Here is a 26,538-nt window from a genome sequence, read left to right on the forward strand (position 1 = left end):
ATGATAGACGATCGACGACGACCGACGACATATTGTATACTTTTTTTTCCATCCGATTCGTCATTGATGATTTTTTTCTTTACAGTTGATCGAACATCAAAATGTGGGCCAAACTCGCCGACGAAGAGTCAAAGTTGCTGAGGAAGTCGAGATACCGAAATTTGTATTGTTTTGCACATCTCCAAAGACGAATTACCGAAATTATTGACATTGATGTGAATTCTCCACACAACTGCTCATTGCTGATAATCAGTAAATAAATAGTCGTAAAAAGCACTTTACGCTTGATTATTGCTTTGATCCTTTTGTTCGAACAATGGAATTAAAAAAAGACGAAGATCACCCGGTAAGGCGTTCGTTGACAACTTTGTTTCTGATAAACACAAAAAAAAGAAGAAGAAGAAAAAACAAATAAAAATTGTGGATGAAGTGAAAATAGAAACAAACAAACAAATGCTCTTTGTTACCTTTTGTTCGTTATTGTCCTTTTTTTGTCGTCTTTTTTGCCTCTTTCGTTTCGAATTAACATGTAAAATGATGGATCTCCTTTCGTCACATTAGATTCATAAACGATAGAGAGATGCCCGACAGGAGATCTTGTAAGCTGAGAGAATTTGGCACGCAGTGGGTGTTACAACATGACAATATTTTGTAAATATGTGTGATAATTTCTTGAAAATATTTTTTCTTTTCCTCCTTTTTCTCTTTTTTTTTCAGGACAAAAACTTTCAAAACGAAGATGAAGAAGAAAAAAGGAAAGGAACTCATGACCTTCGATTTATTTGAATATGTCATGCATGATAATAACCTACTAAAGAAGTTTTCTTTTGTTTCGCAGTTTTCAAACGGTCCTCTGAAGATGCGTTTCTTGCTAAGGGATGACATTTTATAAAGCATGGCGAATTTTGGCGTCTTTTGTTTGTTGTACAATTTGAAGTTTCAGGTTGATTTTTTTCTTTAAAAGTCAAGTTTTTGAGTTTTAAAAGATCTGAAGTGAAAAAAATATATGAACTTAAAGTTTTTGTAGTCGAAATTGATATAAAAATGAAATAAAAACAGCTATATTGAACTTATAGAGCTCGTACAGAAACGAAGCTCCGCCTATATGATGATTGTTAATGATTATTACTCCTACTCAAGTTATAAAAAGATAATGATGATCATTTTGGATAAATTATATTAACATTGTATGTTGATTTTCATAATGAATTCTGTGGATTTTTATACAAAATATAAGTTTTTTTTATAATTTCTCATTTTAACATTTTTTACATGAAAATTGTTCGAAGTAAAGAGAATTAAAATTTGAACATGTTTTGAGATAAAAATTAAAAGTTTAAAAACTGCTTTATTTTTCATTTTGATTAAATATTTTATTAAATTGAATTTAACTAAAATTAAATAATTCATTTAATTTAATTAAATAATTAAAAATATGTCAAAAAGTCTTTTATAAGAAAATGTATTAATTTTTGGTACTAAAAAATTATTATTTTTTTTCTAATTTTTTTTTCAAAATTTATTTATTGAATTTCAGTATAAATTTTTATTAAAATAATTATAAAAATTATATAATAAATATTAAATTAATTAAATTAAAAAAAATTATTATTTTCGAAAAATCCCTCCTCGGTTATTTTCTTCAAAAATTCCAAACCAAAAAGTGCTTGTTTTTAAATATAAAAAATTACAAAATACGACATTGTAAAAAATTAAAAATATGATATTATAAAAATATATGAAATATTTAATAATATTAACATATTTATGTATTTATGAAAATAATAAATTAAAGTTAAAGTTTAAATTAAAATTAAAAAGTTAAAGTTTTAAGTTTTCTTAAACATACAAACCTATAAAGAAATATTTCAACTTACCTCGGGAAAAAAGGTTTAACGAGCAACAAAATTGATAATATTTCCTCTATTTTCTACATTTTCATATAAAATTTTCTATATGAGTATAATATTTATTATTATTTTTTTTTTTTTTTATTTAAATTGAAATTTTAATTATTTATAATTTTTTTTTCTTTAGATTTCGTATAGAATCATGAAATATTATAACAACATGTTAAAATATGAAAATTTTTCAAAAAAAAATAAAAATATATTTAACGTTCGAAATTTTCAAATTTTTGTCTGAATCGTCAAAAAGCTAAAATCTCTCAATATATTTTAAAATTTTATTCCGAACCTTCACTTGTTGTTGACATTTGCTCATTGTTTTGGTTTTGTCTTATTGGAACGTCTTCCCTTTTTTTTAACTTTAAATCCAAAATTACGGTAAAAAGTGTGAATAAAAATGGCAAGTGTTCCTTCAACGACGACGTCGACGTCTTCAGACAACAAAACTTTGTACGAGAGATTCGTCAACTACATGGAAAGAAACACCAAAGGAGTTGAGGTAAAAAAATTGATTTGACGACCTTGATTTTCATTTCGTCGCCTATTTTTAACGTTTATTGCATAAATTGGAACTACGTTTGATCTATTTTTAACTCAATTTCTCTTTTATTTCGACGTCATCCGTAGATTGGGGTTTACGCTACTTCGGGTCTTCTCTTCGCCGTGGCTTATTACAAAATTAGACCGGTAAGTGATGAACTTTGACCTTCATTATCAGCTGCTAACGTCACTTTTTTCACAGATCACAAAGTTTTGTAAGCCATCCGATATTCCGAGACATTTTATCAAGAATCGCCTTCCGCAGAACGGAAAAGTTGTTCGTTTGGAGCCGTCGCTCACGGAAGGTCCCTTATTGCGTGTGAGTCACAAACCTCTCGTCAACATCTTTTTCGCTTCAAAGAAAACATTGCCTGTGAAAATTGCCGGAATTGAACTCAATTCAAACGGTTATTCGTGGCTCCAATCGATCGTTTGCAATCAAAATGTCAAATTTATCCCGTTGACACGTGAAGGCGTCGCTGCCGAATGCCAAGTACTCTTGCTCGATGCGAAAAATCCCTCGAAACAGCCAATTGATGTAGCAAAAGCTCTTCTTTCGCTCGGCTTTGCGAAACTCGAACCGACTTTCAGATGCGATGTGTGGCATAAGGAATCCTTGGAATATTATGAAATTCTGAAAAATGCTCAGAAAAAGGCAAAATCACGTCGTAATGGATTGTGGTATGAGGCATTACCGCAACCCGCAATACACGAACGTTTGATGCGGAATTTATGGCAGTACGTTACGATGAGTCTCACTCCGCAACATAAGAGACTTCCCGAATTGATACGATAAAAAAAAATTGTGTGAATCAAAGTGACCTTTCAGATACTTAGCATTTAGATTAGCATCGCAAAATATGTTTTTAACCATGGAATGCGCAAAATTGTTGATAACCTGTTAAAAAACTTTTTAAAAATTGATGAAATAAAAATAAAACATGAATTCATAAATTCTTTATTGGATTTTTTCTTTTAGTACTTTTTTTTAAAGGTAGTCACAAACTTTTATTCTATTATTACTGTATTTTTATTTAAATATATAGCAAAGTTAAAGTATTTTTCATCTTTAAACTTTATAATATATATATAATTTTTGTAATAATTAACGATAAGAATAGTAAGACATCCCTCCAACATTGAAAAAAGTTATCATTAATATTTAATATTATAGACTAAAATGTTTAAACACTTGATTTATTATTATTATCTTTTGATTTTTTTCTGTTAATCTTTTTTTTTATTAGAAATGGTCTTTTAATTAATGATAAAAAGAATTTAACGACTCTATGTAAAAAGAAAGCTTCAAATACTAATGATAAGCTCCAATACGATTTATCGCATCTAAAACTATTAATTTTTATTCATTATATTATTATACAAAAAACATCCATAACTCTAATATTTTTGGTTTTGTTTTATATATTTTAATGTAACTTTAGAAAAAAATAAACAAAAATACCCGACTATATATTTTTTTATTTAATAGAATATTTGAAAGCATTGCAAAACTAAAATTACGATTTTTACGAAAAACGAGCAATTTTTTAAAAATTTATATTATAAGGACAGAAAAATTAAAAATCTAAAAAAGCTAAAAATACAAATTGATTCCTCTATTATTTTTTCATGATATATAATTAATTAATTAATAATAAATGTTGAAAAAAATGTTAATCAATACAGTAATAATAATGTTTCATTATTAGTTTGTACATAAATATATATATAATAAGATAATAAAAAACGACAGTAGCGTGAAAAGGATACATTTATATATGATGGTAGTAATATAATTATCCACAGCAACATTTTGTGAGCAGATATAAGGTGTGCATGTTATGTTTTTTTTATTTATATTCTGCATCTAGTTATTATTTTTTGAACATTGAAACGACACAAGCAAGTTTCCAAGTAGGTATATATAATGTTTACTAAATAGTAGTATGATATTACAACAAACTCAACAAGGATAGTCGTAACGGTCCAAGATTTGTTAGCTGTAAAAAAATATCTTAAACATATGTTGTTAAATATATAATAATGTATATAATAAAAAAATTATAGGGAAAAGCTTAATAATAATAATAATGTTTATGATGACCAAAGGTGCCATTATTGATTAAAGAAGGTTACACATTTTCAGCAAAAAACCCATGAGCCATGTGAAAAGAACTTATAAAAATTGGATTTTTTTTATTTTTTTTTATACAAACTCTAATATATATGTATGATAATAAAGCCTTGATGTTGATGCAATATAGACCAGGACATTCTAAAAGTAATAATAATAATATAATTATCAAAAACAAAGACTGTCACAGGACCTAGATTTGATTTTTTTTATACACAACTCTACTGCCACACTCGTCTTATAAAATTCCAACACGTGCAAAAGTTAACTAAATATATGAAAAATAAAAAAAAAAGTTGTTTAATCATAATAAAAACGAGAAATAAACATTAATTTGTTAATATTTTGTTTTTGTATCAAACAAAATGTGCATAGAATATAGACATTTAGCTAAAAGGAAGTATATAAGTAGAAAGTAAAACACAAAAAAATTCTTTTCATTTTTTAATGTATATGTAAAAAGTTCTTTTTTTCTTTTCTTTCTTTTTTTTTAATTATTATTTTTATATAATTTTTTGTTTTTTTCTTTTAATTAATATATATGTAAATATATATATTCATTATTATATACTATTAGAAAAAATAGTCTCATTTTACAATATTGTTGCAGTTGTATTATTAATTTTTTTGTCGTTCTTGTTATGTTAGTACTTTACAATAATATAATTAATAGTAATAATTACGATTCAATAACAATACAATAATGATAAAGAAAATTGTGAATAATAATAAAATAAAACTTAACACAAAAAATATACATTCATACGTAATATTTTAATTGTGTTTTAATGTGATTTATAACATTTTTTTTTATTTGCAGGAAAACTAAAAATAAATAAATAACATACAAACACTCGTTGTAATATAATATTGATAAAAATTGCTAAACATCTAAACAAGTTTTAATTAATTAATTATTATAATATAACATTAATATATATTTTTATATTATAATTATTAATTTTTTTGTATTAATTTTCATTCATTCAGTTAAATTTTTATAATGTGGTTATTATTAAGTATTATGGAAAAATTGAAAAAAGGTGTGACATAAATGCTATACAATAAAAAGTTACGGAAAAATGTACAAAATGTATGAATTTTCATGTCCAATAATATTTTATTATTATTTTTATCATTATAATATCATTATTAAACTCCATAATGTATTAGTTATCATTATTATTTTTTTGAGAAATTTGATTTTTTTTATTTTTAAAAGTAAATGGAAAAAACAGCACAGCACAAATACTTAATTTTAATATATTTTGTTGGTTTTTTGTTTATTAAAAAGTTAAATACAATTTTGTAACTATTAATTTTTGCATTCCATTGTGATGTGTATAAGAGATGGGAAGAGAGAAATAGAAATAGGCTACTAATTATTATTATTTTGATAAAGAAAAAGGTGTTCAAAAAATTCGTTTCACAAACAAAATGTACGTCTAAGGTTATTTATTAATTTATATAATACACAACAAATATAGTCAATGATATTTTTTTATTATTATTGTTTTTTTATAAGAGAAATGCATATAAAGCTTTGTTGTTTATTTTACGATTTTTTTTATTATATGTATTTATATATAAAAAAGTTACAAATTTTTGTGCAAAATATCTAAGAAACTATAAGGCAGCTAATGATATACACGAAGATTAATTATATAATAATATATAACAGTTAATTTTTTGTAGTTTTGTCTAAATTATAATTAATTAATAAAAAAATTCATTATTATAATAAACAAGAAATGGAAGGAAGGTAGACAAAAAAAAACAAAAAATTATATTCCCCAACAAACATTTTTGTGTTAGATAAACAATTAAAAAAAATTAAATCTAAAAATTAAAATTAACATATGAGATCATTGTTAATGTATATAATAATAATCATTAATTAATGGTGTAGCAAAATTTGACAATTTTTTATAATATTTAATTAACAAAGAAACAATCAAATTACAACCAAATAAGTGCTTACTACTTTGAATTTCAATAAAAAAAACATATCAATAGATATTGGATAATATATAATTGTATATAATGAAAAACACAAAGAACGTGTCTACAACATTTTTAAAGCCGAATTGCTTCTATTGATTATTATTTATGTTTGCAAGTTCATATTAATTAACACACCACGAAAATGTATTTATTTTTTTGGAAAATGTACTTTTTCAACATATAAAAATAATAATTTTTTTTGTATATAATTCAATTTTCAAACTTATATATTCGTTATAATATGTTTATATATTTTTTTTAATTTTAAAAAATGGCTACAATTAATTATTAAAAAGCTCTGTTAAAGTTTTCCCAAAAACCGTTTAAACACTAAAATTTCTTTTTCCACTAAAATGTGCACAGGAAAGTAAAATATGTATGTATGTTATATAAAAATGTCTACAGGAAAATTGTACACAACATAAATTGACAGTAAAAAATCGCTATTAAGCTTTTAAAAGACAGCCTCTAACAACCATTTTTTTGTTCTATTTTTTATATATATTTTTTTTCGATTTTGAAGTGAAACATGAGCTTTTTAAGATATTTATTTTGTTTATAATATTTTTTTAAAAAATTTAAGAAAATTCTAAAGCTTTGGAATATATTTTTTTTCTTGTGTTAATCATCTTGGTAATTATTGTTATTATTTTATCATATATAATATATATATTTTTTGAACATCACGTACATTAAACAGGATGGATCAATCGCCTTCGTTCTAAAACTTTTTATTTGTCTAAATCTAAAAGCTGCTTTAAAAGTGTATTTTTAAATTAAATTATAAATGAAGCAAATTTTTAATTAAAAAAACGGTCAAACAATCAAAAAATGGAAGACAACACAATTAATTATATATATATTTTTATGTTATGCTACGTTGTTTAACAATCACACATCGAATTCAGCAAAAATTGTTGGCAAATATTTACTTGATTTTTTTTTATGTTTTATTTTGAAGGTGAAGAGAGTTGTATTGTTTTACAAGACAAGAGATAGAGAATTACTGAATGAAGTTACGGGAAGAAGGTTGAAACCTTACAATACAAAAATCTAATGTATGTCACATTTATATTCGTTTTTTAGTGATGAAGAAGTTGAAAAATATGAGCAAAAATGCTTGTCTACTGCAAAAATTTGTCCACAAACGGGAATTCGTGCAAATATATATACTTTTTTTTATAAATTGACAAACATCCTAATGATTTTTTGTTTAAAAATGTAAAATATGTATAAAAATGTTGTTGTTTTGTTGTTGATTTGTGATGATAAATACGAGTATAAGAAATATCAAAGCGAGAAAATCTACTGCATTGGAAAAATATCAATAGACAAAGATATATAATTAATCAAAAATATAGATATTCTATAGAAAATTTTTTTTCTACGAGTAAAAATTCGCCTCGGTGATTATTTCTAATTATAAATATCGAAAAGTTAAAAATTTCTTTTTCGTGTTTGTAAAAACTAAAAAATAATAAAAATCAGTCTAAAAATTGTTAGTTACTTGATTTTCATATAGAGAACTTTAGGAAATAGAGTTAGGTACAGTACAGTTATTTTAAGAAAATAATAATTTTTTTAAATATTTTATATAGGATTGGAATAATATCAAAAAATCAATCATCAATTAATCCAAATCAAGCTCTTACGTGTTTTTTTTTTGTGTATGGCGATTTGTTGGTTACCTATTTAAATATATATATAAATTTATTAATCATCATTTAGAATATCAAAAATTGCTACTCATTTTTTGTGTGGTTTTTACGTGATTTTTTCTATGTGTTTTGTGTAATAAACTAATTATTTTAATAATATTTTGTTATTCTAAAAGTTAGACGCTTATATCATAGAAAAAGAGGGTAACTGCAGTTCTAATGAGCCTCATACATTTTTTTTTTGTCTCGTTTTGTCTTATTATTGACGTATACATTAAAAAGCAACATTTAAATTTGTCTTATTGTTTTTTTTTTAGTTTTGGTTTTGAAACTTTGATTAATAATTATTTTTTAATTTTTTTTTGTTCACTATCACTAATTAATTGTATATTTTTTATTACGAAATATATTGGCTGAGCGTTTGTTTGAACATTAAAGTAGACGAAATAGTTTTAAATTTATTATTATTATTGGTTTATCGCTACACAGATTATTTTTCATCAACAAGATTTGCAAGTTTTACATTTTTTAGTTTTTTTCTTGTGCGGGTTAACAATTTTTATAAGCTTTCAATCGTTACTGCGGGAGCCGAAGTAGAAGTGGCAGCAGTATTTGTTCCTGTAGTTGTTGCGGGCGATGATGATGCAGATGTTGACGAAGTTGAGGATGATGGCGACGAAGATCCCGATGATCCGGCAGATGATGATGTCGTTGTTGTAGCTGTATCGAAATAATCTGACGCATTTCCTCGACAAATGGGACACGTGCGATTTGACTAAAAATGACAAAATTTTATTATTTTTTATCTAAAATTTCTTTTTTTGAGCATTTAAAAAATTTTAAATTACGTTTTGATGAACCTATAATTAAAAAATGAGAGGAGAAAAACTTACTCTAAGCCACTTATCAACGCATTTCGCATGATATTCGTGAGAGCATGGCAGTACACGCAACGATTGGCGAGCTTCGAAGTCACACATGCAAACAACGCATGATGTTTGATCTCCTAAAATGACAAAAAAATCAAAAAATTAATTGAAAATTAAAATAAAAAATTTCTGAAAATTCTTACCTGTGTGAGTTTCGGGTTCGTATTTGTAACTCGGCAGTTGATCAACTTCAGCACGCGTCAATCCACGCGGTTTTGCTTCTCCAAGTCTCTCGGCGAGACTCAATAGCGCCTCGTAATTTTCTTCGCTTGATTCGCCGGAATTGAGATCCGTGTGATGGAATGGCAATGGATACATGGTTCTAAAAAAGTTGAATTTTCGATCAGAATTTTTTTTCTTAAAACGAAAAGTTGATAAAATAAAACTTACAGGAAGTTCAGCAAGATGCCTGCGGAATGCATACTTGCTTGCATGGCGAGAGGGCGTTGATGGGTCGGAACTTGAACACTTCTTGGATGATGAGAATGGGCATTTGATGGCGATGGCACCCAATTTCCAAAGCGTAAACTACGACGAGGCATTGGTATACGTCGTGTGTGTCGATGCAATAAATCGATGTGACTGGGACGGCTCTGTAATAAGATTTTTTTATTAATTTTTCATCAAAAAAAGATATTTGTTTTAGAAAAAATTATTTAAGAAAAAATGTTTGCTAAAAATTTTATAATTTTTCTTATTTTTTGTATCTTTTTTTTTTTTTTTGAAAATAAGATAAATTTTTTTTAACAAAATTGAAAGTCTTAAAATTTAAATTTATTATTATTATTTTTTTTTTTTGAAAACTATTTTTAAAATCTTTTCATTGAAAATCATTTTGTTTTTTTTTTAATATGATAAAAATTTTTAAGAAAATTGAAGATTTAAAAAAAAATGAAAATTTTGTAGAATAAAATTTAAATTTATTTTTTAAAATTATTTTTAAAGTCTTTTCATTATAAATCATTTTTTTTTTTTTAATATGATAAAAATTTATGCATTTTTAAGAAAATTAAGACAATTTTTTTATAAAATATTTTTAAAATCCTTTCGTTTGTTTGTATGATAAATTCAGATAAATTTATTTTTTTTTGTGAATAATTTTTTAAAATTTCAACTTCATTTCTCAAAAAAAAAAAATTTTTTATTTTTTTTTTCAATTTTTTCAATTTTTTTTTTAAAAATGATCAAATAAAGAAAAAAATCTTACATCTGTGGTAATGAAAATAGGCTGCGGTGGTTGTAAATGTGACATTGCTTGTGCTTGTTGTTGGGAATGTAAATGATGTGCGGCGTTTGTCATGGCGACAACAGCTGCTGCCGCATTCGCTGCTTGTAATTGCGGCGTAGTTTGATGAATGCTCGCCGCATGCTCGAATCCGTGATCCAACATCAATCCGTTGCCATGTGATTGCATATGAACGGGAATTTGATGGGCATGATGATGTCTGTAATGATGCGAAGCTTCGTAATTATTTTGCGGCGCAAGTTGTTGAGTTTGAAATCCCGTGAAATGCTGCGGTTGGAACGTTGCTGGCGGATAAACTTGCAATGGGATTTGGCATGGAGGTAAATGAGGCGCTGTCGGATGTCCCGAACAAATAGAAATGTGAGCAGGTCCTGTCGAATAAGCAGCAGCTGTTGTAGCAAACATGGGATGATCGTGTCCTCCGAGAGGCAAATTCATAGGAACTTGGTTGATATCCATCATCATGGGTTGCGAAGCTGCTTGAACGGATTGCGAATGAACTTGTGCCGATTGCTGTTGTTGCTGCTGCTGCTGTTGCTGTAACGATTGAATCGGATGATCCCAAACACGAGACGATGGTCCGTCACGATATCGAGGTCGTCGAATCGGGAGCATTTGTTGTTGCATCATCGATTGCGAGTTGTTAGAACTGTTTCCGTTGCTGTTGTTATTGTTATTATTATTTTGTTGTTGCGACAAATGGTGGGATTGATGATTTTGTATTTGGAATTGTGCTTGTTGGTTGCGTGGCGAACGACGTTGATCCCAAACTGTGGGCGGCGATTGGCTTGGCAAACGCGAAATTCGACGACGTTTCCGTGAAGGACTGTCGGATTTGTTGAGAAGCCCATTTGGGTTGTTATTGCTGTTATTGTGTGAGCTACTGCTTGCGTTGCCTCCGTTACTTGGACCTCCGTTATTGCTTGAGTTACTTAGGTTATTGTTATGATTATTATATCTGTCGCGATTATTGCCATTAAAGTGCATCGATCTCGAATCTAGATCCATGCTTCTTGATGAATGTGGTTCCATATGATTGTGATTGTTATGATACTGTAAGAAAATAAATTAAAATTATTAAAATTATTTTTTTAAAAAATTAGATTTTGTAAAAAAAAAAAAATTCAAAAACTTTAATTTTTTAAAGTGTTTGAATTTTACATTAAGATTAACTTTTAGAACATTAGAACAAAATAGTAAAAAATTTTATTTTTTTAGATTTTTCATATTTTTGAAAATTAATTTTTGAATGTTTTTTTGCAAAAAATATTAATGATTTTTCTCTTAAATTGTGAAAATCAAAGAAAGCTATATTTATAAAACAATTTATAATTTGTTGATTAAAAATTATTTTTTTGAAAATTTTAAAATTCATAAATAAAAACTTTTTGACTTTCAAATATATATATTTTTAAATTAAATATTTTATAACAAAAAAAAATATATATATATATATAAAAATTATATGTTAATTTTTTTAATACTTTTGAACACAAAATTTTAAATTTTTTTGACATTAAAATGATAATAAAAAAAAAATAAAATATAAAACAAGTAAAATTTTAAAATTTTCAGTTAAGAATTTGGAAAAATAATTTGAAACGAAAAATGTTCTGTTTTTGTTAAGAGAGCCAATTTTCCATTTCTCTTAAAATTATATACATTACGGTAATTATTAATAATTATGAATATAATAGAAAATACATATTAAATATTTTTTCAAAATGTAAAAAATAAAATTTTTCTTATTTTTTAGATATCAAAAAATTAAGAAGAAGGAAATCTTACCGAATGTCTATCCTGATTGCCCATGTGCATTCGACGATCCGGTGGTCCATTATTGTAACTATTACTATTATTATTGTTATTGTTGTTACGCCGCAAATCTACATGGCTCGAATGACTAGAGGATGGTCCGGCGCGATGATGATGCATTCCTCCGCCGCCGCCTGACGACGATGCCGATGACGATTGCTGAGATCTATTTGTATTATTAGTATGACTTTGTATTAGAACGCCATCATCTAAATTATTCTGACTAATACTCAAGTAGTTGCGCGTGTCGCGTTCAGTTAAGTCTATTGTTATGATAGCGTTATTTGCGGCAGAAGTAGGCTCAGAGGTAGATATTTGATTATTATTATTAATAATGGGAACAACAACTCGTGAATTATTATTGTTATTATTATTGTGATGGTTTTGGTGATGATTATTGTGATGGTTAACACTCGTGGTTAAGTCGTGAGGGGCGGAAATTTGTTTTGGATATGTTACAGTAGTAGAATGCAAACTAGAAACAACTTGTGTATCTTTACTCCCAACAACATTATCAGCTCTGCAAAATAATTTATTTACAAGAAAAAGAAAAAGCATGCAAAAATAACTGTCCAATATGTAAAAATTTCATAAAAAATTCAATTTAATTAATAAGTTAATAATAATACAAATTTTTTTCAATACAAATTTTCCAAATAATGAACACAAGATTATATAGCAAATTTTTTTATTGTTAATATTTTGTATGCATAATCACTAAATGTGAAAAAAATTTGAATATTTATTATCATAAAATGGATCAACCCAATATTTCTTACATAATTGAATTTGCAAAAATATAAAATTATTTTTTTTTTAATTGATCCATTTTACAATATTCTAAACGATTGACATTAACATTCAATATCAATTATTTGAAAAGCTTTTTGGATAAAAATTTAAAAATTTTCATTAAATTAACAAAAATAAGCTTTTCAAATAATTGACATGAAATAAGAAGAAGCGACATTTTAACCGCACATTACAATAAAAACGGCTTAAGCCCAACACCTAAAAGTTAATAGTATAATTATAATATAAATAGACAAGGATAGAGGCAAAAAATTTCAAAATATTATTTTTATTAATATAAACAAGCTCATTCTGCATTTATATAGTATTATTATGTCATTACGTGTTTTAGTCAAAAAAAAAAAATTTTTTTTTTTAGGAAAAAGGTGCACACAACAATAAATGCAATTTTCTGTCAAAACATTTTTTCTGTCATATAATCATCACTTTTTTGTTAAATTATTATTTTATTTTATTTTCGTGTTTGTTGCAATATAAATAAATGTTACAGCGATCATTAACGTTTTTATTCAACGTACGCGTTGTGTCATCAGCGTATGGAGCGCACAAAAATGTCATTTCACTCGTCTGTCGTTCGTTCATCAGCATTTATTGCAATTGCTACATACTTGCTGTTTGTTAATAGTATTATAATTTATTTAAAAACACACACGAAAAGAGAAGCATCGCGAGAGAGAGAAATTTTACGATGATGTTGACGATAAATCTAAACGAAAAATAGGAATTTGCGAAAAATAATTATTTTTTAAAAAAGTTTTTTTTTTTGAGAAAACGTGCTTTGGTTGAAACCCTTTTGCTGTTCGAAAAATATAATTTAAATGCAAAAAAAGTTTAGAACTGTAAACAGACGTTCAAGTGAGACGTAAACGATTAAAAGCTATCTCATTATAAAAGTTTGTCTGTTTGTTCGTACATCATCGCAGGCAGGTTGCGACTATAAATGAGATATTTTTCCACTTGAACAAAGTTTGAAAATATAATAAAATTGCCCTTCAGAAGTTGTCTGTAGCTTCACTGAACTAAAGGTACGAAATTTGCCGTTTGATAAAATTTATACACCGAGTTTATGTAAAATAAAAAAAAATGTATAAAAAATATCGAACGGCAATAAACATCTGGAAATTGATTTTTTTTTTATAATAATAAGTTTCATAAAATAAACCCCCAGAGTGCATTGCTATGCATTATGTACGTCTCTTTTTTAACATTTCTTATAATAAATAATGTGAAACATTTTATTTCAAGTCATATTATTACAGATATAGAACACATGTCGTCGTCGTTGTCGTTCAAGAAATTTCATTGGAGCACTAATACACTAACAAGGAAGAAGAAATAACGAGAGGAAATCTCAAATTTCGTTTACGGTTTCATTTTATCGGCTTTCGTACTTGCAGCATCTTGTTACAAACGTCACTGGATTAAATCTTTTAACGGAGATTCCTTCAAGTTGGTTTCTGTGTCAAGTAAAAGGAAAGTTTTTTGTATGAAATTCGAAAAAAAAGTAAAAAACAACTTTTCTTTCGTTCTAATGGGATCCAGATGCAACAAATCACGATTTTCCGCCAAGGTTGGTATGACTAAGTGAATTTTTGACTCAAGAAAATATTAAAAAGGTAAATTTTTTATAAATATTTGAAAAATTTCAACCTTCAAACAGTTGAAAATCAATATTTCAATGGAAAAAATTGCAATTAATCCGATAAATTGTTCATTTTTCAAATAATTTTACTTGCAAAAATGTTAAAAATTTGCTTCATTGAACTTCTACGAGCGAACAAGGACCATGATGCAACTTCATTATTTATTTATTTCTTTAAAAAAAAAAATAATTTTATAAAAAATTAAATTCAATCATTGTTGTTGCCATGCACTCCATATATTTTTTCGCTTTAACATTGAATAAATAAACTTAAAAAAAAAATTATCAAGCCAACCACAATGCTCGGTCAATGTAAATATTTATATTCATCGACGACGACAGCGACTTCAAATCCGCTGACTCGCAAAAAAAAAACTTTATTTTTTATGTGAAAAAAAAAAGTTTTTATCAAGGTACCGCTCGTTTTTCTGCGGGATTTCAATGACGTCGACAGCCAAAGACGAATCACGTTTCTCGTGTAAAGCTCTCGTGTGTACGTCGAATGAAAAGTAAGAAAAACAACAACATTGAAAACAATTGCGAAGCACAAAAGAGAGCAAGAAAAAACAAAAAAGTTTTAATAAGTTTATCTCAATTTTCCGAGTTTTTTCCTTGTTTCTCGCTGTTCTTGCTCGTGTTGTGTTATTCAGTAAGCTTATGAATTATTTTTAAAATGTATAACAAGATGTTTGTTTGTAACGTAGGCGCACAGACACAGAGCAATTGTCGGCATGTGAAAGCTGTACAAAATAAGTACAAAAAACGAGTTCACACTAATTCACTTTTATTTTCAATTGGAAAATTATGGTTCAACGAACACTTTATTTTGATCGAAATATTTAATTTTATGTCTGAAAGCGCAAATGAAGTCGAGCGTACGCATTTTTGATCGTCCTGTGACGTAGAAAGATTTTATTTTTCGTGAAATGAAAAATTGCTTTAAATTTTAAAAAATTAATTTTTTCTACATTATATGTATATTATATGTATATTATTTGTATATAATTTGTATATAATTTTTTTTTATACTAAATATCAAAAATTGAAGTTAAAATCGTTTAAATAACTCAATAAAAGCGTTTTTGTTTAATTTATACAATTTAAACATCGATTTATGCTCCTTGATATTTATTATGAAAAAAATATACATAAAAATTATATGTATATTATATAAATATCATATTTTTATAATATACAAATAATATACATATAATATCGAAAAAATTAATTTTGTCCGCAAATACAAAATTGGTAAATTTGAGGTATGAGCCCATTTTTGTATATTCAGAGGTACGCCTCTGTTAAAAAGAGTTAATTTAAAAGGAAATTTCTTGTCAAATTCATTCGAGCCCTTTTTGACGTGACGTCAGGTAGAAATGATCCCTGCACATCAAAAGAGTTAAAAGTTAAGCAAATAAACCTCCATTTATGACATGATTGTCCATTAAAATTACTTTTTTTCCGAGAAAATGCCACACATTTTATGGCACAATAAAATGCTCTTTCATTTTGTTTCTTTTCAATTATTTACAAAGAGCACTTTTACACTTTTTTACGCAAACAAACACAATTAAAAGGCTCAGGTACTTCGTTTCTTTCATCAACATCATCATTATCGTCATCTAGGACAGCATTTTATGACATTTTATTGTCTGCCGTAAGAAATGCACAAGGCAAGTAAACATGTACCATAAAGTAAGAGTCTTTGTTATACTATCAACTACGGCAACACAATCTCATTTTAATTAAGAAATAAAATTAACACCTCTCTCTCGTTGCTTTGGTTTCAAGTGTTTTGCGCAATGTTTGTTTGTTTGTTTCTGCTTTAATTGTGAGAAAAAAGTTATTAATTAATAAAATTTCGTGTTAGTTGGAAGAAATTGAAACATCATAATCGACATTCGCATTATTACTTATAATTATGTTATTAAAAAGTTGCACAAATATTACGGGAAAAACACATTGAGACTAAGTTTTAGTTTGTAAAAGTGTCAATATATGTTACAAAAGTAAATTTACACAAGATTTTAATCAAAGTTTTGTACTGTTTTGAACTTTTCATTTAATTTTCAACTAAAAATTGATTTTCACAAAAAATTTATCAAATAAATTGAATCGAATAAATAAGAATTTTCTTTTATTTTTCCATGAGAAGCCCAAAAAATTTATGAAATACGTCATTTAACATAGCTAAAGCCAAAAAATTTGCTTATAATTTTATCATAATTGAACAATTTCTCTTCTAATGTAGAATTTTCTATGAGAAATCTCATATCTTCTTATTAATATTTATCGAAGGTTGCCAAAATTTTAATGCAAAATCACTTTTATATGATTTCTCTTCTCATGTGAAACGAATCTTTTATATGGAAATTCATGAAAAATTATACAAACATAAGAAGTAATCAATAAAAACGCCTTTTCATTGTATTTTAGGATCAAAATATTCAAATTTAGGCTATTACAATTATTAAAAATATTTAAAAAAAAAAAAAAATAAAAACGAGTTTTTTTTTTAAAAAAGTTTTTTTTTTAATAATAAAATTAAATTAAGTTATTAATGAAAAAACTTTTAATTATTAATTTAATTTAATTAATTAAAAAAATTTTTTGATTTAAAAAAAATAAATAAAAAAATAAAAAAAATATTTTTAAAAAAATTAAAAATGATTTTTTAAATATTAAAAATTTAATTAATTTTAATTATAAAAAATAATTAAAATATTTTTTTTTAACTTTTTTTTTTGACAAAATAATTTTTTTCAAATTTTGTAATAGCCTTAAAAGAACAAAACAGTTAAAAATTGAAACCTTGACGAAATTCTCTGTACCTTGTACCACATATTGTTTTATAATATAATATAATAAAATAAAATTTTTATCAAAAAGTCACATGGCAGCGATATATGTTGAATATAAAATATGTATATAATTAAAAACAATTACGTGCATTTGAATTTCATTAATAAATAAATAAAACTGTGAGTGTGTTATTCTATATATGTACGTTACGGCACCGAGCAAGTATCAAAAACTAAGTAAAGTTAAACATTTATAATTCAAGTTAAATATCTTTCTATGTGTGTGTGTGTCGTTCATACAAATAAGTATATGCGGGAAATGAGTGATAAGGGAAATTGGGAAGGTAAGTCGGAAAATATCATTTTTGAGCTTTTTTCGGTTTTTTTTTCGTTGTCGATTACTTTTAGGCGTGACTTTGTCATTAAACTTAATTATTTTCTTGTGCGGTTCATTATTTATTATTAAAATTTCAATTATTATTATCGTTATGTCGTTAAATCAAATAGAAAGTTTCTTACCCGTAATATTGGTCCTCTTTGTTGCCAAACCATTGATTGTTGCCTCCATTTCGTTGTGTGTGATGCGAATTGCCGCTGTTATTGCCTCCGTCAATGTTGTTGTTGCTATTGTTGTGTTGCTGAAACGGATTTCGCGTGCGTGATCTCGAACCAGCTCCCAATCCTCCTCGCATATACGGATGACGCACAGATGCAGCGTGACCTGAATTCATCACTTCTTCTGGCTTCACGTTTTGATTAAAATTTAATGTTTTTTTTTTGTTGTTGCTTCTAAGACGGCTTTACATTTATTTTACGTATTTTTATTTTTTAGTAGTTGATTGTTAACATTGAAGAAGAAACACCCTGTATTACGTTGAATGTGAGTAAATATATATTTTTTATCTGAAAATAATAAAAAAGAACGAAAACGAGGTTAAAGTTAAAAGTTGCACACATAAAAGTTTACTTAAGTGGAAAAGTAAATTTATTGACGAGCTTTTGAAAGGAAGACGAAACATGCAAACACGAAATTGAAATCAATTTTAGAGTTTCTTTGATCTTTTCAACACATACGAAGAAAATCGATGCCTGATAAATTTTCGAATACTGTTGAATATTTCATGAGCAACTTTAATTTCAAACGAATTTAACGCTTGTTAATCGATTCATCTTCACAAAAAGGATTTTTTTTCTTGAATTATGATGACCAAGCAAACGAAAGATGGGTTTTTAAGATAAAATATTTTTAAAGAAGAGCTGCCGGAATGCCGACCTAAATCAACAACAATGGAGAAAAATCCAAGAAGCCCCAAAAAGGTTGTTAAGTAGCCAATTTCTGAGGCACACGTGTTTGAAATGATTAAAAATTCAAGTGCGAAGGGAGACCGTAATCAATTTTAAAGAGCTTTTGATACGAAATTGTGCTTGTGAGACACATATGAATAAATCACGGAGGAAAATCAGAGCCCAGAGAGACGTCAATGGTCATTTAATAGGCACATTGTGCCTGTTTGTTACGGTTCATGTCACAAAATTGATTACGCGACAAGGGAATAGTTATTCGAAAGAAGAAATATCGAGTTGGAATGAGGTAAAGTTTACTTTAACATATGCTTTTATGACAAAAAATATGATTTTAAATAATTTTATTAACAATACCGTAAAGTAGATAATTCTTATGGAAAAAAATAATCCGTTCTATTAACATTTTTACATAAAATTTATAACGAAATTTCGAAATTTTTCAATATTTTTAAAAAAATTTTTGAAATTGAATTATTTTTATGAATTTTTATTACCGTAATTAAGAGAATGCTAAGAGAAAAACAACTGTTAAAATTCTACATTAATTTAAATTTCAAAATTTTCAAAAATTAATGGAAAATTTATGGAAAATTCAAAATTGATGTTTCATTAATTTTTAAAATTTTTTGAATTTCTTACAGATTTTTTTCCATAAGAATTATCTACATTACGATATTTTGTTTAACTTTTACGAAATTTGAACTTAAAAACTTTTGGATAGCTTTTAAATGGAACTTTGACATTAAAAAAGTGACAGATGTCAAAAGTTTTCGTAAAATCTACATTAAAAAGAAAGTTAAAAAAAAGAAAAGTTTTCGTTGAAAGACGTGTCATTTTGATAATCCCCGACATCCCTGCGAATTAAAGTGTTAAATAATTAAAAGGAAATGTCAGAAACTTTCATGTACACGCGTCGCTTGCTATTTCAATGTTGTGTTTTCGCAAAAATATTTGTTAGTTGGCACTTTAATAAATGCTTAAGGGAGATACTACTATGATTACTGCCGATTACAACAACAACAACAAAGTTTTTTTTCCTCCTGTAGAGTATATTGGAAGATAGAAATTTTAGGCATGCGCTTTGCATTAGGGAATTATTTAAAATAAAATACTTGGGAACGATAATACAACGACGACGACGTCGTTTATACGGGCTTAGGCACAATTCTTCTTACAATATTACAGAAAATCCCCGCACACACGCCCAAACGAACGTGTAGATAAAATATTGGCACATAGCAAAATAATAATAATAAAACCCGAGTCGTTTTCATTCATCCAACGTTGTACGAGTCGCTTTAAAGCTTTAATTTTTGTTTTTCAAAGGAGTTTTTGTGCTGTGGATATCGACAAACAACGAAGCCAAAGGCAATTCTGTATTATCTTTAATCATTCAACAACCATCATTCCGACATATGTGTCTTGCTTTGCCTCTTGCCTAGCTACCATCATCATTATTTATGTGCTTTTAAGACTCAGATGCGGAACACGACGAGAAAAGGGAAAACATAACCCAAAAAAATACAGAAGAAACCACTTTTTATACCATCATCATATTTATCACGAACCGACAGGGAAATGTAAAATGTGTTGTATGAACGTGCATAAATGACCCCTCTTCCTGCGTTGTCTGAGCAGCGATTAGAACAGACCGACAAATGTTGTTTCTATGCAAATATTGGACCCCCTTCTATGGCGAAATAATGACCAACACACACTTGTAATGCCCGGATTTATTTACGGAGCACAATGAGTCGACACTAAAACAGAGAGAAAACGACAAAGTTTCAATCCTTCTTTTCTTCTTTTATTATTTCAGAACAAAAAGCCAACAGACAAAATGCAAATTTCCAAACTATTCGAAACTGATTGAAAACTAAAATAAAATAAAATAAAATAATAAAAAGCTCAAGTTGCAGGACAGCACAGAGCAGAAGTGAAGCATGAAATAAAATTATTAATTAAATTCCTTTAAACGAAAAAAAACAAGCGACGATCCGTATCGAAAAGTAGTCAAGTAGCTTCTGTATATGCACAAGCGGTGAGTATGTCAACGATTGAAAAATGAAACCTTTAAAAAATAATTTAATTTTGCGACAGGGCACGAAAAATGCTTCACATGAAGAGGAAAAGTCTCCGGAGAGTCAATCTGAAAAACTTTAGAAGCCATAAAATATTTTTTTTTAAATTGAATTTGAACATCAGATTCGAAGAAGTTTCCACAGTTACGAGAAATTCCATGGAAATAATACAAAATATACTTGGATGAGTTTTGGGCCTTGCAAGAGTGACAACTGCTTGGGTTACGTTTTCAATTTTTAATTTTTAAATGGGATTCTGTATGTAAAGAAATGAATTTTCGGCAATAATTTCTGTTTCAATGCTCATCAAGCAATTTCGGACATAATCGCCTCAAGTTCTTCATATAAAATTAATATCTCCTGAAGCAATGCAATAACCAAAACAACAAAAAATCATCCAAAATCCATTTATTGATCGACAAAAAGCTCCCTGCGGATCTAATCGCCCATCAACTCTTTCAATAATAATCTTTCATTACCCCCGAGCCATTTCCTCGTTAATTTCCTTCTCTCTAGACACCAAAATTTCTGCTTTTTTCAACAAAAAATATCCAGATTGTCAGACAAGAAGACCGAGAACGAACATCGTGCACGTCATTCAAAAGGATAAAATTAACAAAAAGAGAGTCCAGGTAGAAATTTCGTTCTTTTTGTATTTCATGTCTGTTTAAACAGGCTTTGAAAGCGCATTAGCAGCAGACTGCATGTAAAAATAAAAATAATAATAATAGTGCACGAGAAACTGCATCGTAATGTTTCTACACCTGGCAGACACTTTAATGTTCTATTTTTCTATACAAAGTTCCTTTTTGTATTTATTTTCTCGAGCTCGAACGCTGTTTCATGCAGGAATTAAGAGTCCTTAAGGTTTTTTGTTACACATGAGAAAAAAGAACCAATCGATTCATTTTTGATTCAACGATTCAACGGAAATTTGTAACTGTACGCCCAGTTATAAAAAAGTTTGAGAGATAAGATAAGGAATGAAAAAAACGGGCACGAATGTTAATGCACTCAAACGTTTCATTTTTAAACGTGGCTTCTTCACACACAACAAAAAAACTCGAAAAAAAGGTGAAGAAGAACCAAAGTTTGAATTCATCGAATTAATTATCGTTTCCTTCGCTGTTTGATTTTTGAATGCATTAACCCCTCCGTTCGTTCGTCGTCATCGTCTTTGATATTCAAACAGAAATGCATCTCATCTCTTTCTTGAATTTTGTAATTTTAATCGCATTTCAAAGAAATTTTTGAAAAATTCGTTTCTTGTCCAAATTATTGAAAAATTTTTAAATCTAAAATAAAAAATATTTTTAAATTAAATTTAAAAAAAATAAATAAAAATTGATAAGAAATATATTTAGACCTCAAGTATTTTTATTTTTTTTAAATAAAATTCGAGATATTTTTTGAACATTCTTTCTTTTTATCTTATTTTGAATTAATTATTTTTTTTTAAATTTTCAAAATTTTATTGCAAATAAAATAAAAAACTGATATTTAAAAATAATTAAAACTTAAAATTTTGTGCTTAAAACTTTAAAAAAATAAAATAAATTTTTCTGTTTTATTTTATTTTTTAATTACCTAAATTAAAAATATTTTTTAAATATGAAAAAAATCTTAAAAATATTTTTTTTAATATTTTTTTCTCGAATTTAACCAAAATACGCTCTATTTATAAAATTTCAAGACACTTTATAACTCTTATTTTTTACTGCATCGAACCACTTCACACTTGAATAACAGATTTTTGTTGGAAAACTGGTTTCTTTTTACATATAAATTGACTGCTTGAAAGGTTATTATTATTTCTTGTATTTTTCGGTTCATTACCGTACTCTTCTAACTAACCACTATCCAGCTTTTTCATCCATCGGCATAAAGAACGACAGGTAAATAACGATAATAACGCTGTTGATGATGATGATGGTAATGGGACTTTGTAAGGAAACTTCGTTGTGGTAAGGGAACATGAATCATGCGACTGACGCATTAAAATTTATACAACAGCAGTTCAACGAAATGGATTCATTGTGCAAACATTTCCTTTTTCTTGCTCACACTGCTCAAAAACTATTGTTTCGTAGTTTTTTTTTTGGTCCGTTGTGTGTGCGAATAACGTGAATGGACGGATGAATGAATGAAACACCATGACAAAAGGTTGAATCTCGCAAAAATTACATAAATCATCTGTATCTGTGTTGTTGAAGCAATACCACAGCAAAAATAAGAGAGGAAAAAAATTCAATGCCATTTACATTGTCTTTTTAAAGTTGCTCGCTAGACAAGTCAATGCAAGAAAAAAAAACACTCGGAAAAAAATGTAGAAGAAAAAATTAAGTCACGGACAACCAAACAACTTAGTTGTATCAAAAAATAACAGGTTACCGAGAATTACCTATAAAAGTGGGTTAACAAAAAAAAACGGCAACAGAAACGTGGTTTACGTTACTGATGAGAATTTTAAGGGCCTTTTATGGTTATCAAGTTGTCAATATCAGGAAATAGCCTCCAATGAGGTCGAATCGTGACAATTTTGAATGAAATTTTTATTAAAATGGAAACTTCAACATCTGTGAGGGACTCTTGATATGAATTTTTAACGAAAATTAGACAGTATTTAACTTGAAATTCGATTTTCGAAGTCGAAATGAAATTATTTCAACTATTTTTAGCATTTTGAATGATAACATTGTCAAGTCTTATCATGAAAGTTTATGAAAAGGGTCGATTTCGACAGAAAAATGACAAATTTCTGTTTTAAAGATTAGATTAGATATGAGTTAATTGCACAAAATGTGTCGAAAGGCGATTAAAAATTCATTTTTTTATGAATTTTTTCAAAATTTCAATTTTAAAACAATTTTTTTCAGAATTTGAAGAAGATTTCAGTTTGAACTTGTTGCGAAATTCGATTTCCTTCCCTTTGGTTGAACAAAAAAATTCATGACACGAACATTTTCCGCAGTTCCTTGTTTGCTGCGAACATCGTGACTCATCTCAACTTCACTTTCAGCCTATTTCTCCCATTAGCTTCGTGAATGGCGCAACCATGTCTGTACAATTTCCACAAGAAGCATGTTTGAAAGTGTTTCCTTTGTTTGTGTCACATAACCAACACACGCGCCAAACAAAGAGACTCCCAAAGAGACTTGTATTAAAACAAAACAAAACGCAAAAAAAACGACTTCTTTTGTTTGTTTTTTTCTTCGCATGTAAAAAAATTATGGTTACTGCGTCTACCAAAACAAACAATAATGACGTCATGTGACAAAAAAATGTGATTTTTTCTATGCGTTATGTCCCTTTAGTAGTTTAGTTGTTGACTCACTCATTCACTTGTTTCATTCAGGCAGAATTCCATAACATATGTATCTCAATAACGCGCGGCGGCGACATTCCGTGCATGAGAGATTTCTGATGTGTGCGAGAGCTCGACTTTAATAAATTGCGATGTGGTTGACAATCCATACGGAAAAAGTATTAACAACACTTTGTTAGTTCTGCTGGCATGAAATACGCGTCACACATGTGTTCTGAAATGCTTAGAAGAAAAATTTATGTGATAAAAAGTTGGATTAGGTTATGTTAGAAGTAATTTTTACAATTTTTAATTTTTTTCATTATTTTTTATTACAATTTTTTTCTATTTTTTTTTTTAATTTTTTTTTAAATTTTATTTTTTTATTTTTTTAAAGATAAAAAAAATTTTTTTAAATTTTTTAATATTTTTTTTTTATTATTTTTTTTTAATATTTTTTTTTAAAAAATTTTTTTTTTTTCAAATATTTTTTTAATATTTTTTCTATTTTTTCTTTTACAATGAGACAAAATTTGAATTTTATAATTTTTTACAAAAAATAAAAATAAAAAAAAAATATTTCATCATTTTTAGGTAAAAAATTGTATTCAAAGTTCATTAATTAACATTTCAAACAATATTTTTAAAACAACATTTGATTATTTTCAATTTTTTACAAAATTTTATGACATTTGTTAAACGTCAATACAAAAAATATTTTAAATTATTCATGAAACTCGACATATTTTTGAGTAAATTTAATCTCAAATCCCTCAAACGACTTATTCTAATGAGTTTCGAGTAATTTTTCTTTTGTTGTCATTGATAAGTAACTTCAAAAAGAAACTTTTCTTTTGAATTCTATCAAAATTCCAACACTAACACAGCTTACTTAACTAACACACAAACCCGAAAAAAGAACAAAAACTTTTTTTTTGCTGTTTGTGAAATGAAAGGACATTAAATGTGTCACATGTTCCCCTTCTGAACTCTTTTCTATCGTTGCTTAATTAATCTCCCACAGAGAAACGTCGACATGACGGATTTCGGAAATGAATTGCAGGGAATATTTTTGCACATTCTTGAACAAAAGCATTCGATAAATTTCAATGCGCGCGGAATGAAATCGAAGTAGGTAAAAAAAAAGTTATGCAAAAAAAAAATAAAATGTTTACCTTGACTAACAATTATTACAGCAGTGCAATAACAAAGATATATATGGACGTTTGTGTGTGTGTAGATTTTTTCTCTGCCTTGCTTTTTGTTGTATATAGTTGTTTGATGATGATAACTTCACAGATTAATGCACATTATTTATTTATCGTGAATAATTTTTTTCATGTTTTCCATCACAATTTGTCACAAACACACACAAAATAGAGGAATTTTGAACACTTTTTTTTATGCAAATGCACTCTAAATATTTTTCTTTATAATTTTTTCATATTTTTTTTTATATATTTTTTTATTATTTTATATTTTTCAATGGTAAAGCAGCTGAATGCATAAAAATTTTCGTAGCGAGATGTTGAATCATAAATTTAAAGTAAAGTTGTGTGTTTATTTCACTTCCTTTTCAATATAAATTTTTCGTGTGTATATGGGTTTTATCTTTTATACACACACACACACTCACACAACGGTACATACACACACACGACAAAAAAAATCTATTTGGACTCTATGGGGGTGTATTGATTTTATTTATTTTCTCAATTTTCACACAATTTTCGCGCAATTTAACACGATCGCGAGTTGTTGTTCCGCTTATTAGCACTAAAGATCACTATTTTGCATATTTTTGGCAATTTAAAGCGATGATTTTGCACAATTTTCAATGTTTTTCCAGGGGAACATTGACAAATTACGACTTTTACGATCGAGCTGAACGATATGAATACAGAGACTTGATGCTTGTTGAATTGCGTATTGGGAATGAAGCACATTTCGTCAATGAAAAAATTGTCTTCAATAACAAATGTCCGTCTGAAATGAAAAAATAGAAAAAATTAATTAATTTTTTTTTAAATTATTTTAAATTTTGAAAAAAAATATTATTAACTTTTTTAACAAAAAAATTTATGTAATGAATAGAAATTCAAAATTTTAAAAAATTATTTTTTTAAATTTTTTCCTTTAAAAAAACTTATTTTTGAAAATTTTTTTATAAAAATTACTCTTTTTATGTTATTATAATAAGAAAATATTATTTTGCAATAAAAATTTTTATTAAAATTCAAATTTTTGTTCATTATTTAAACTTAATTTAGCAAAAAGCGCTCTCATAAAATTAACAAGGCATTAATTTTTGAAAATTTTCTGTCTTGCTCACTGGATTGTCAAATGATTATCAGCTTTA

General features: G+C 27.1%; 2 protein-coding genes across 3 annotated transcripts; one reads left to right on the forward strand and one right to left on the reverse strand.

Annotated features, from left to right (window-relative positions):
- Positions 1-2,218: 2,218 nt before the first annotated feature.
- On the forward strand, positions 2,219-3,401 carry LOC134837014 (protein C3orf33). Its single transcript, XM_063852319.1, has 3 exons — positions 2,219-2,406; positions 2,535-2,594; positions 2,650-3,401. The coding sequence occupies exons 1-3, from the start codon at positions 2,305-2,307 to the stop codon at positions 3,241-3,243; spliced, it is 756 nt and encodes a 251-aa protein (XP_063708389.1). The 5' UTR covers positions 2,219-2,304; the 3' UTR covers positions 3,244-3,401.
- A 4,731-nt stretch (positions 3,402-8,132) lies between these two features.
- On the reverse strand, positions 8,133-26,056 carry LOC134827581 (RING finger protein 44). 2 transcript variants are annotated; one of them, XM_063840290.1, is made up of 8 exons: positions 25,355-26,056; positions 18,009-18,392; positions 12,207-12,399; positions 10,380-11,471; positions 9,563-9,765; positions 9,316-9,494; positions 9,137-9,249; positions 8,133-9,018 (listed from the first exon to the last, which is right to left on the reverse strand). In XM_063840290.1, exons 2-8 carry the CDS (start codon positions 18,218-18,220, stop codon positions 8,803-8,805), a joined length of 2,208 nt encoding a protein of 735 aa, XP_063696360.1. In that variant the 5' UTR covers positions 18,221-18,392; positions 25,355-26,056; the 3' UTR covers positions 8,133-8,802. The 2 variants fall into 2 exon arrangements, with proteins under 2 accessions (XP_063696360.1, XP_063696359.1); XM_063840289.1 differs by having other exon boundaries at positions 12,207-12,753.
- Positions 26,057-26,538: the final 482 nt, after the last annotated feature.

Source organism: Culicoides brevitarsis, chromosome 1 (genome assembly GCF_036172545.1).
Source record: "Culicoides brevitarsis isolate CSIRO-B50_1 chromosome 1, AGI_CSIRO_Cbre_v1, whole genome shotgun sequence".
NCBI classification, from domain to species: domain Eukaryota; kingdom Metazoa; phylum Arthropoda; class Insecta; order Diptera; family Ceratopogonidae; genus Culicoides; species Culicoides brevitarsis.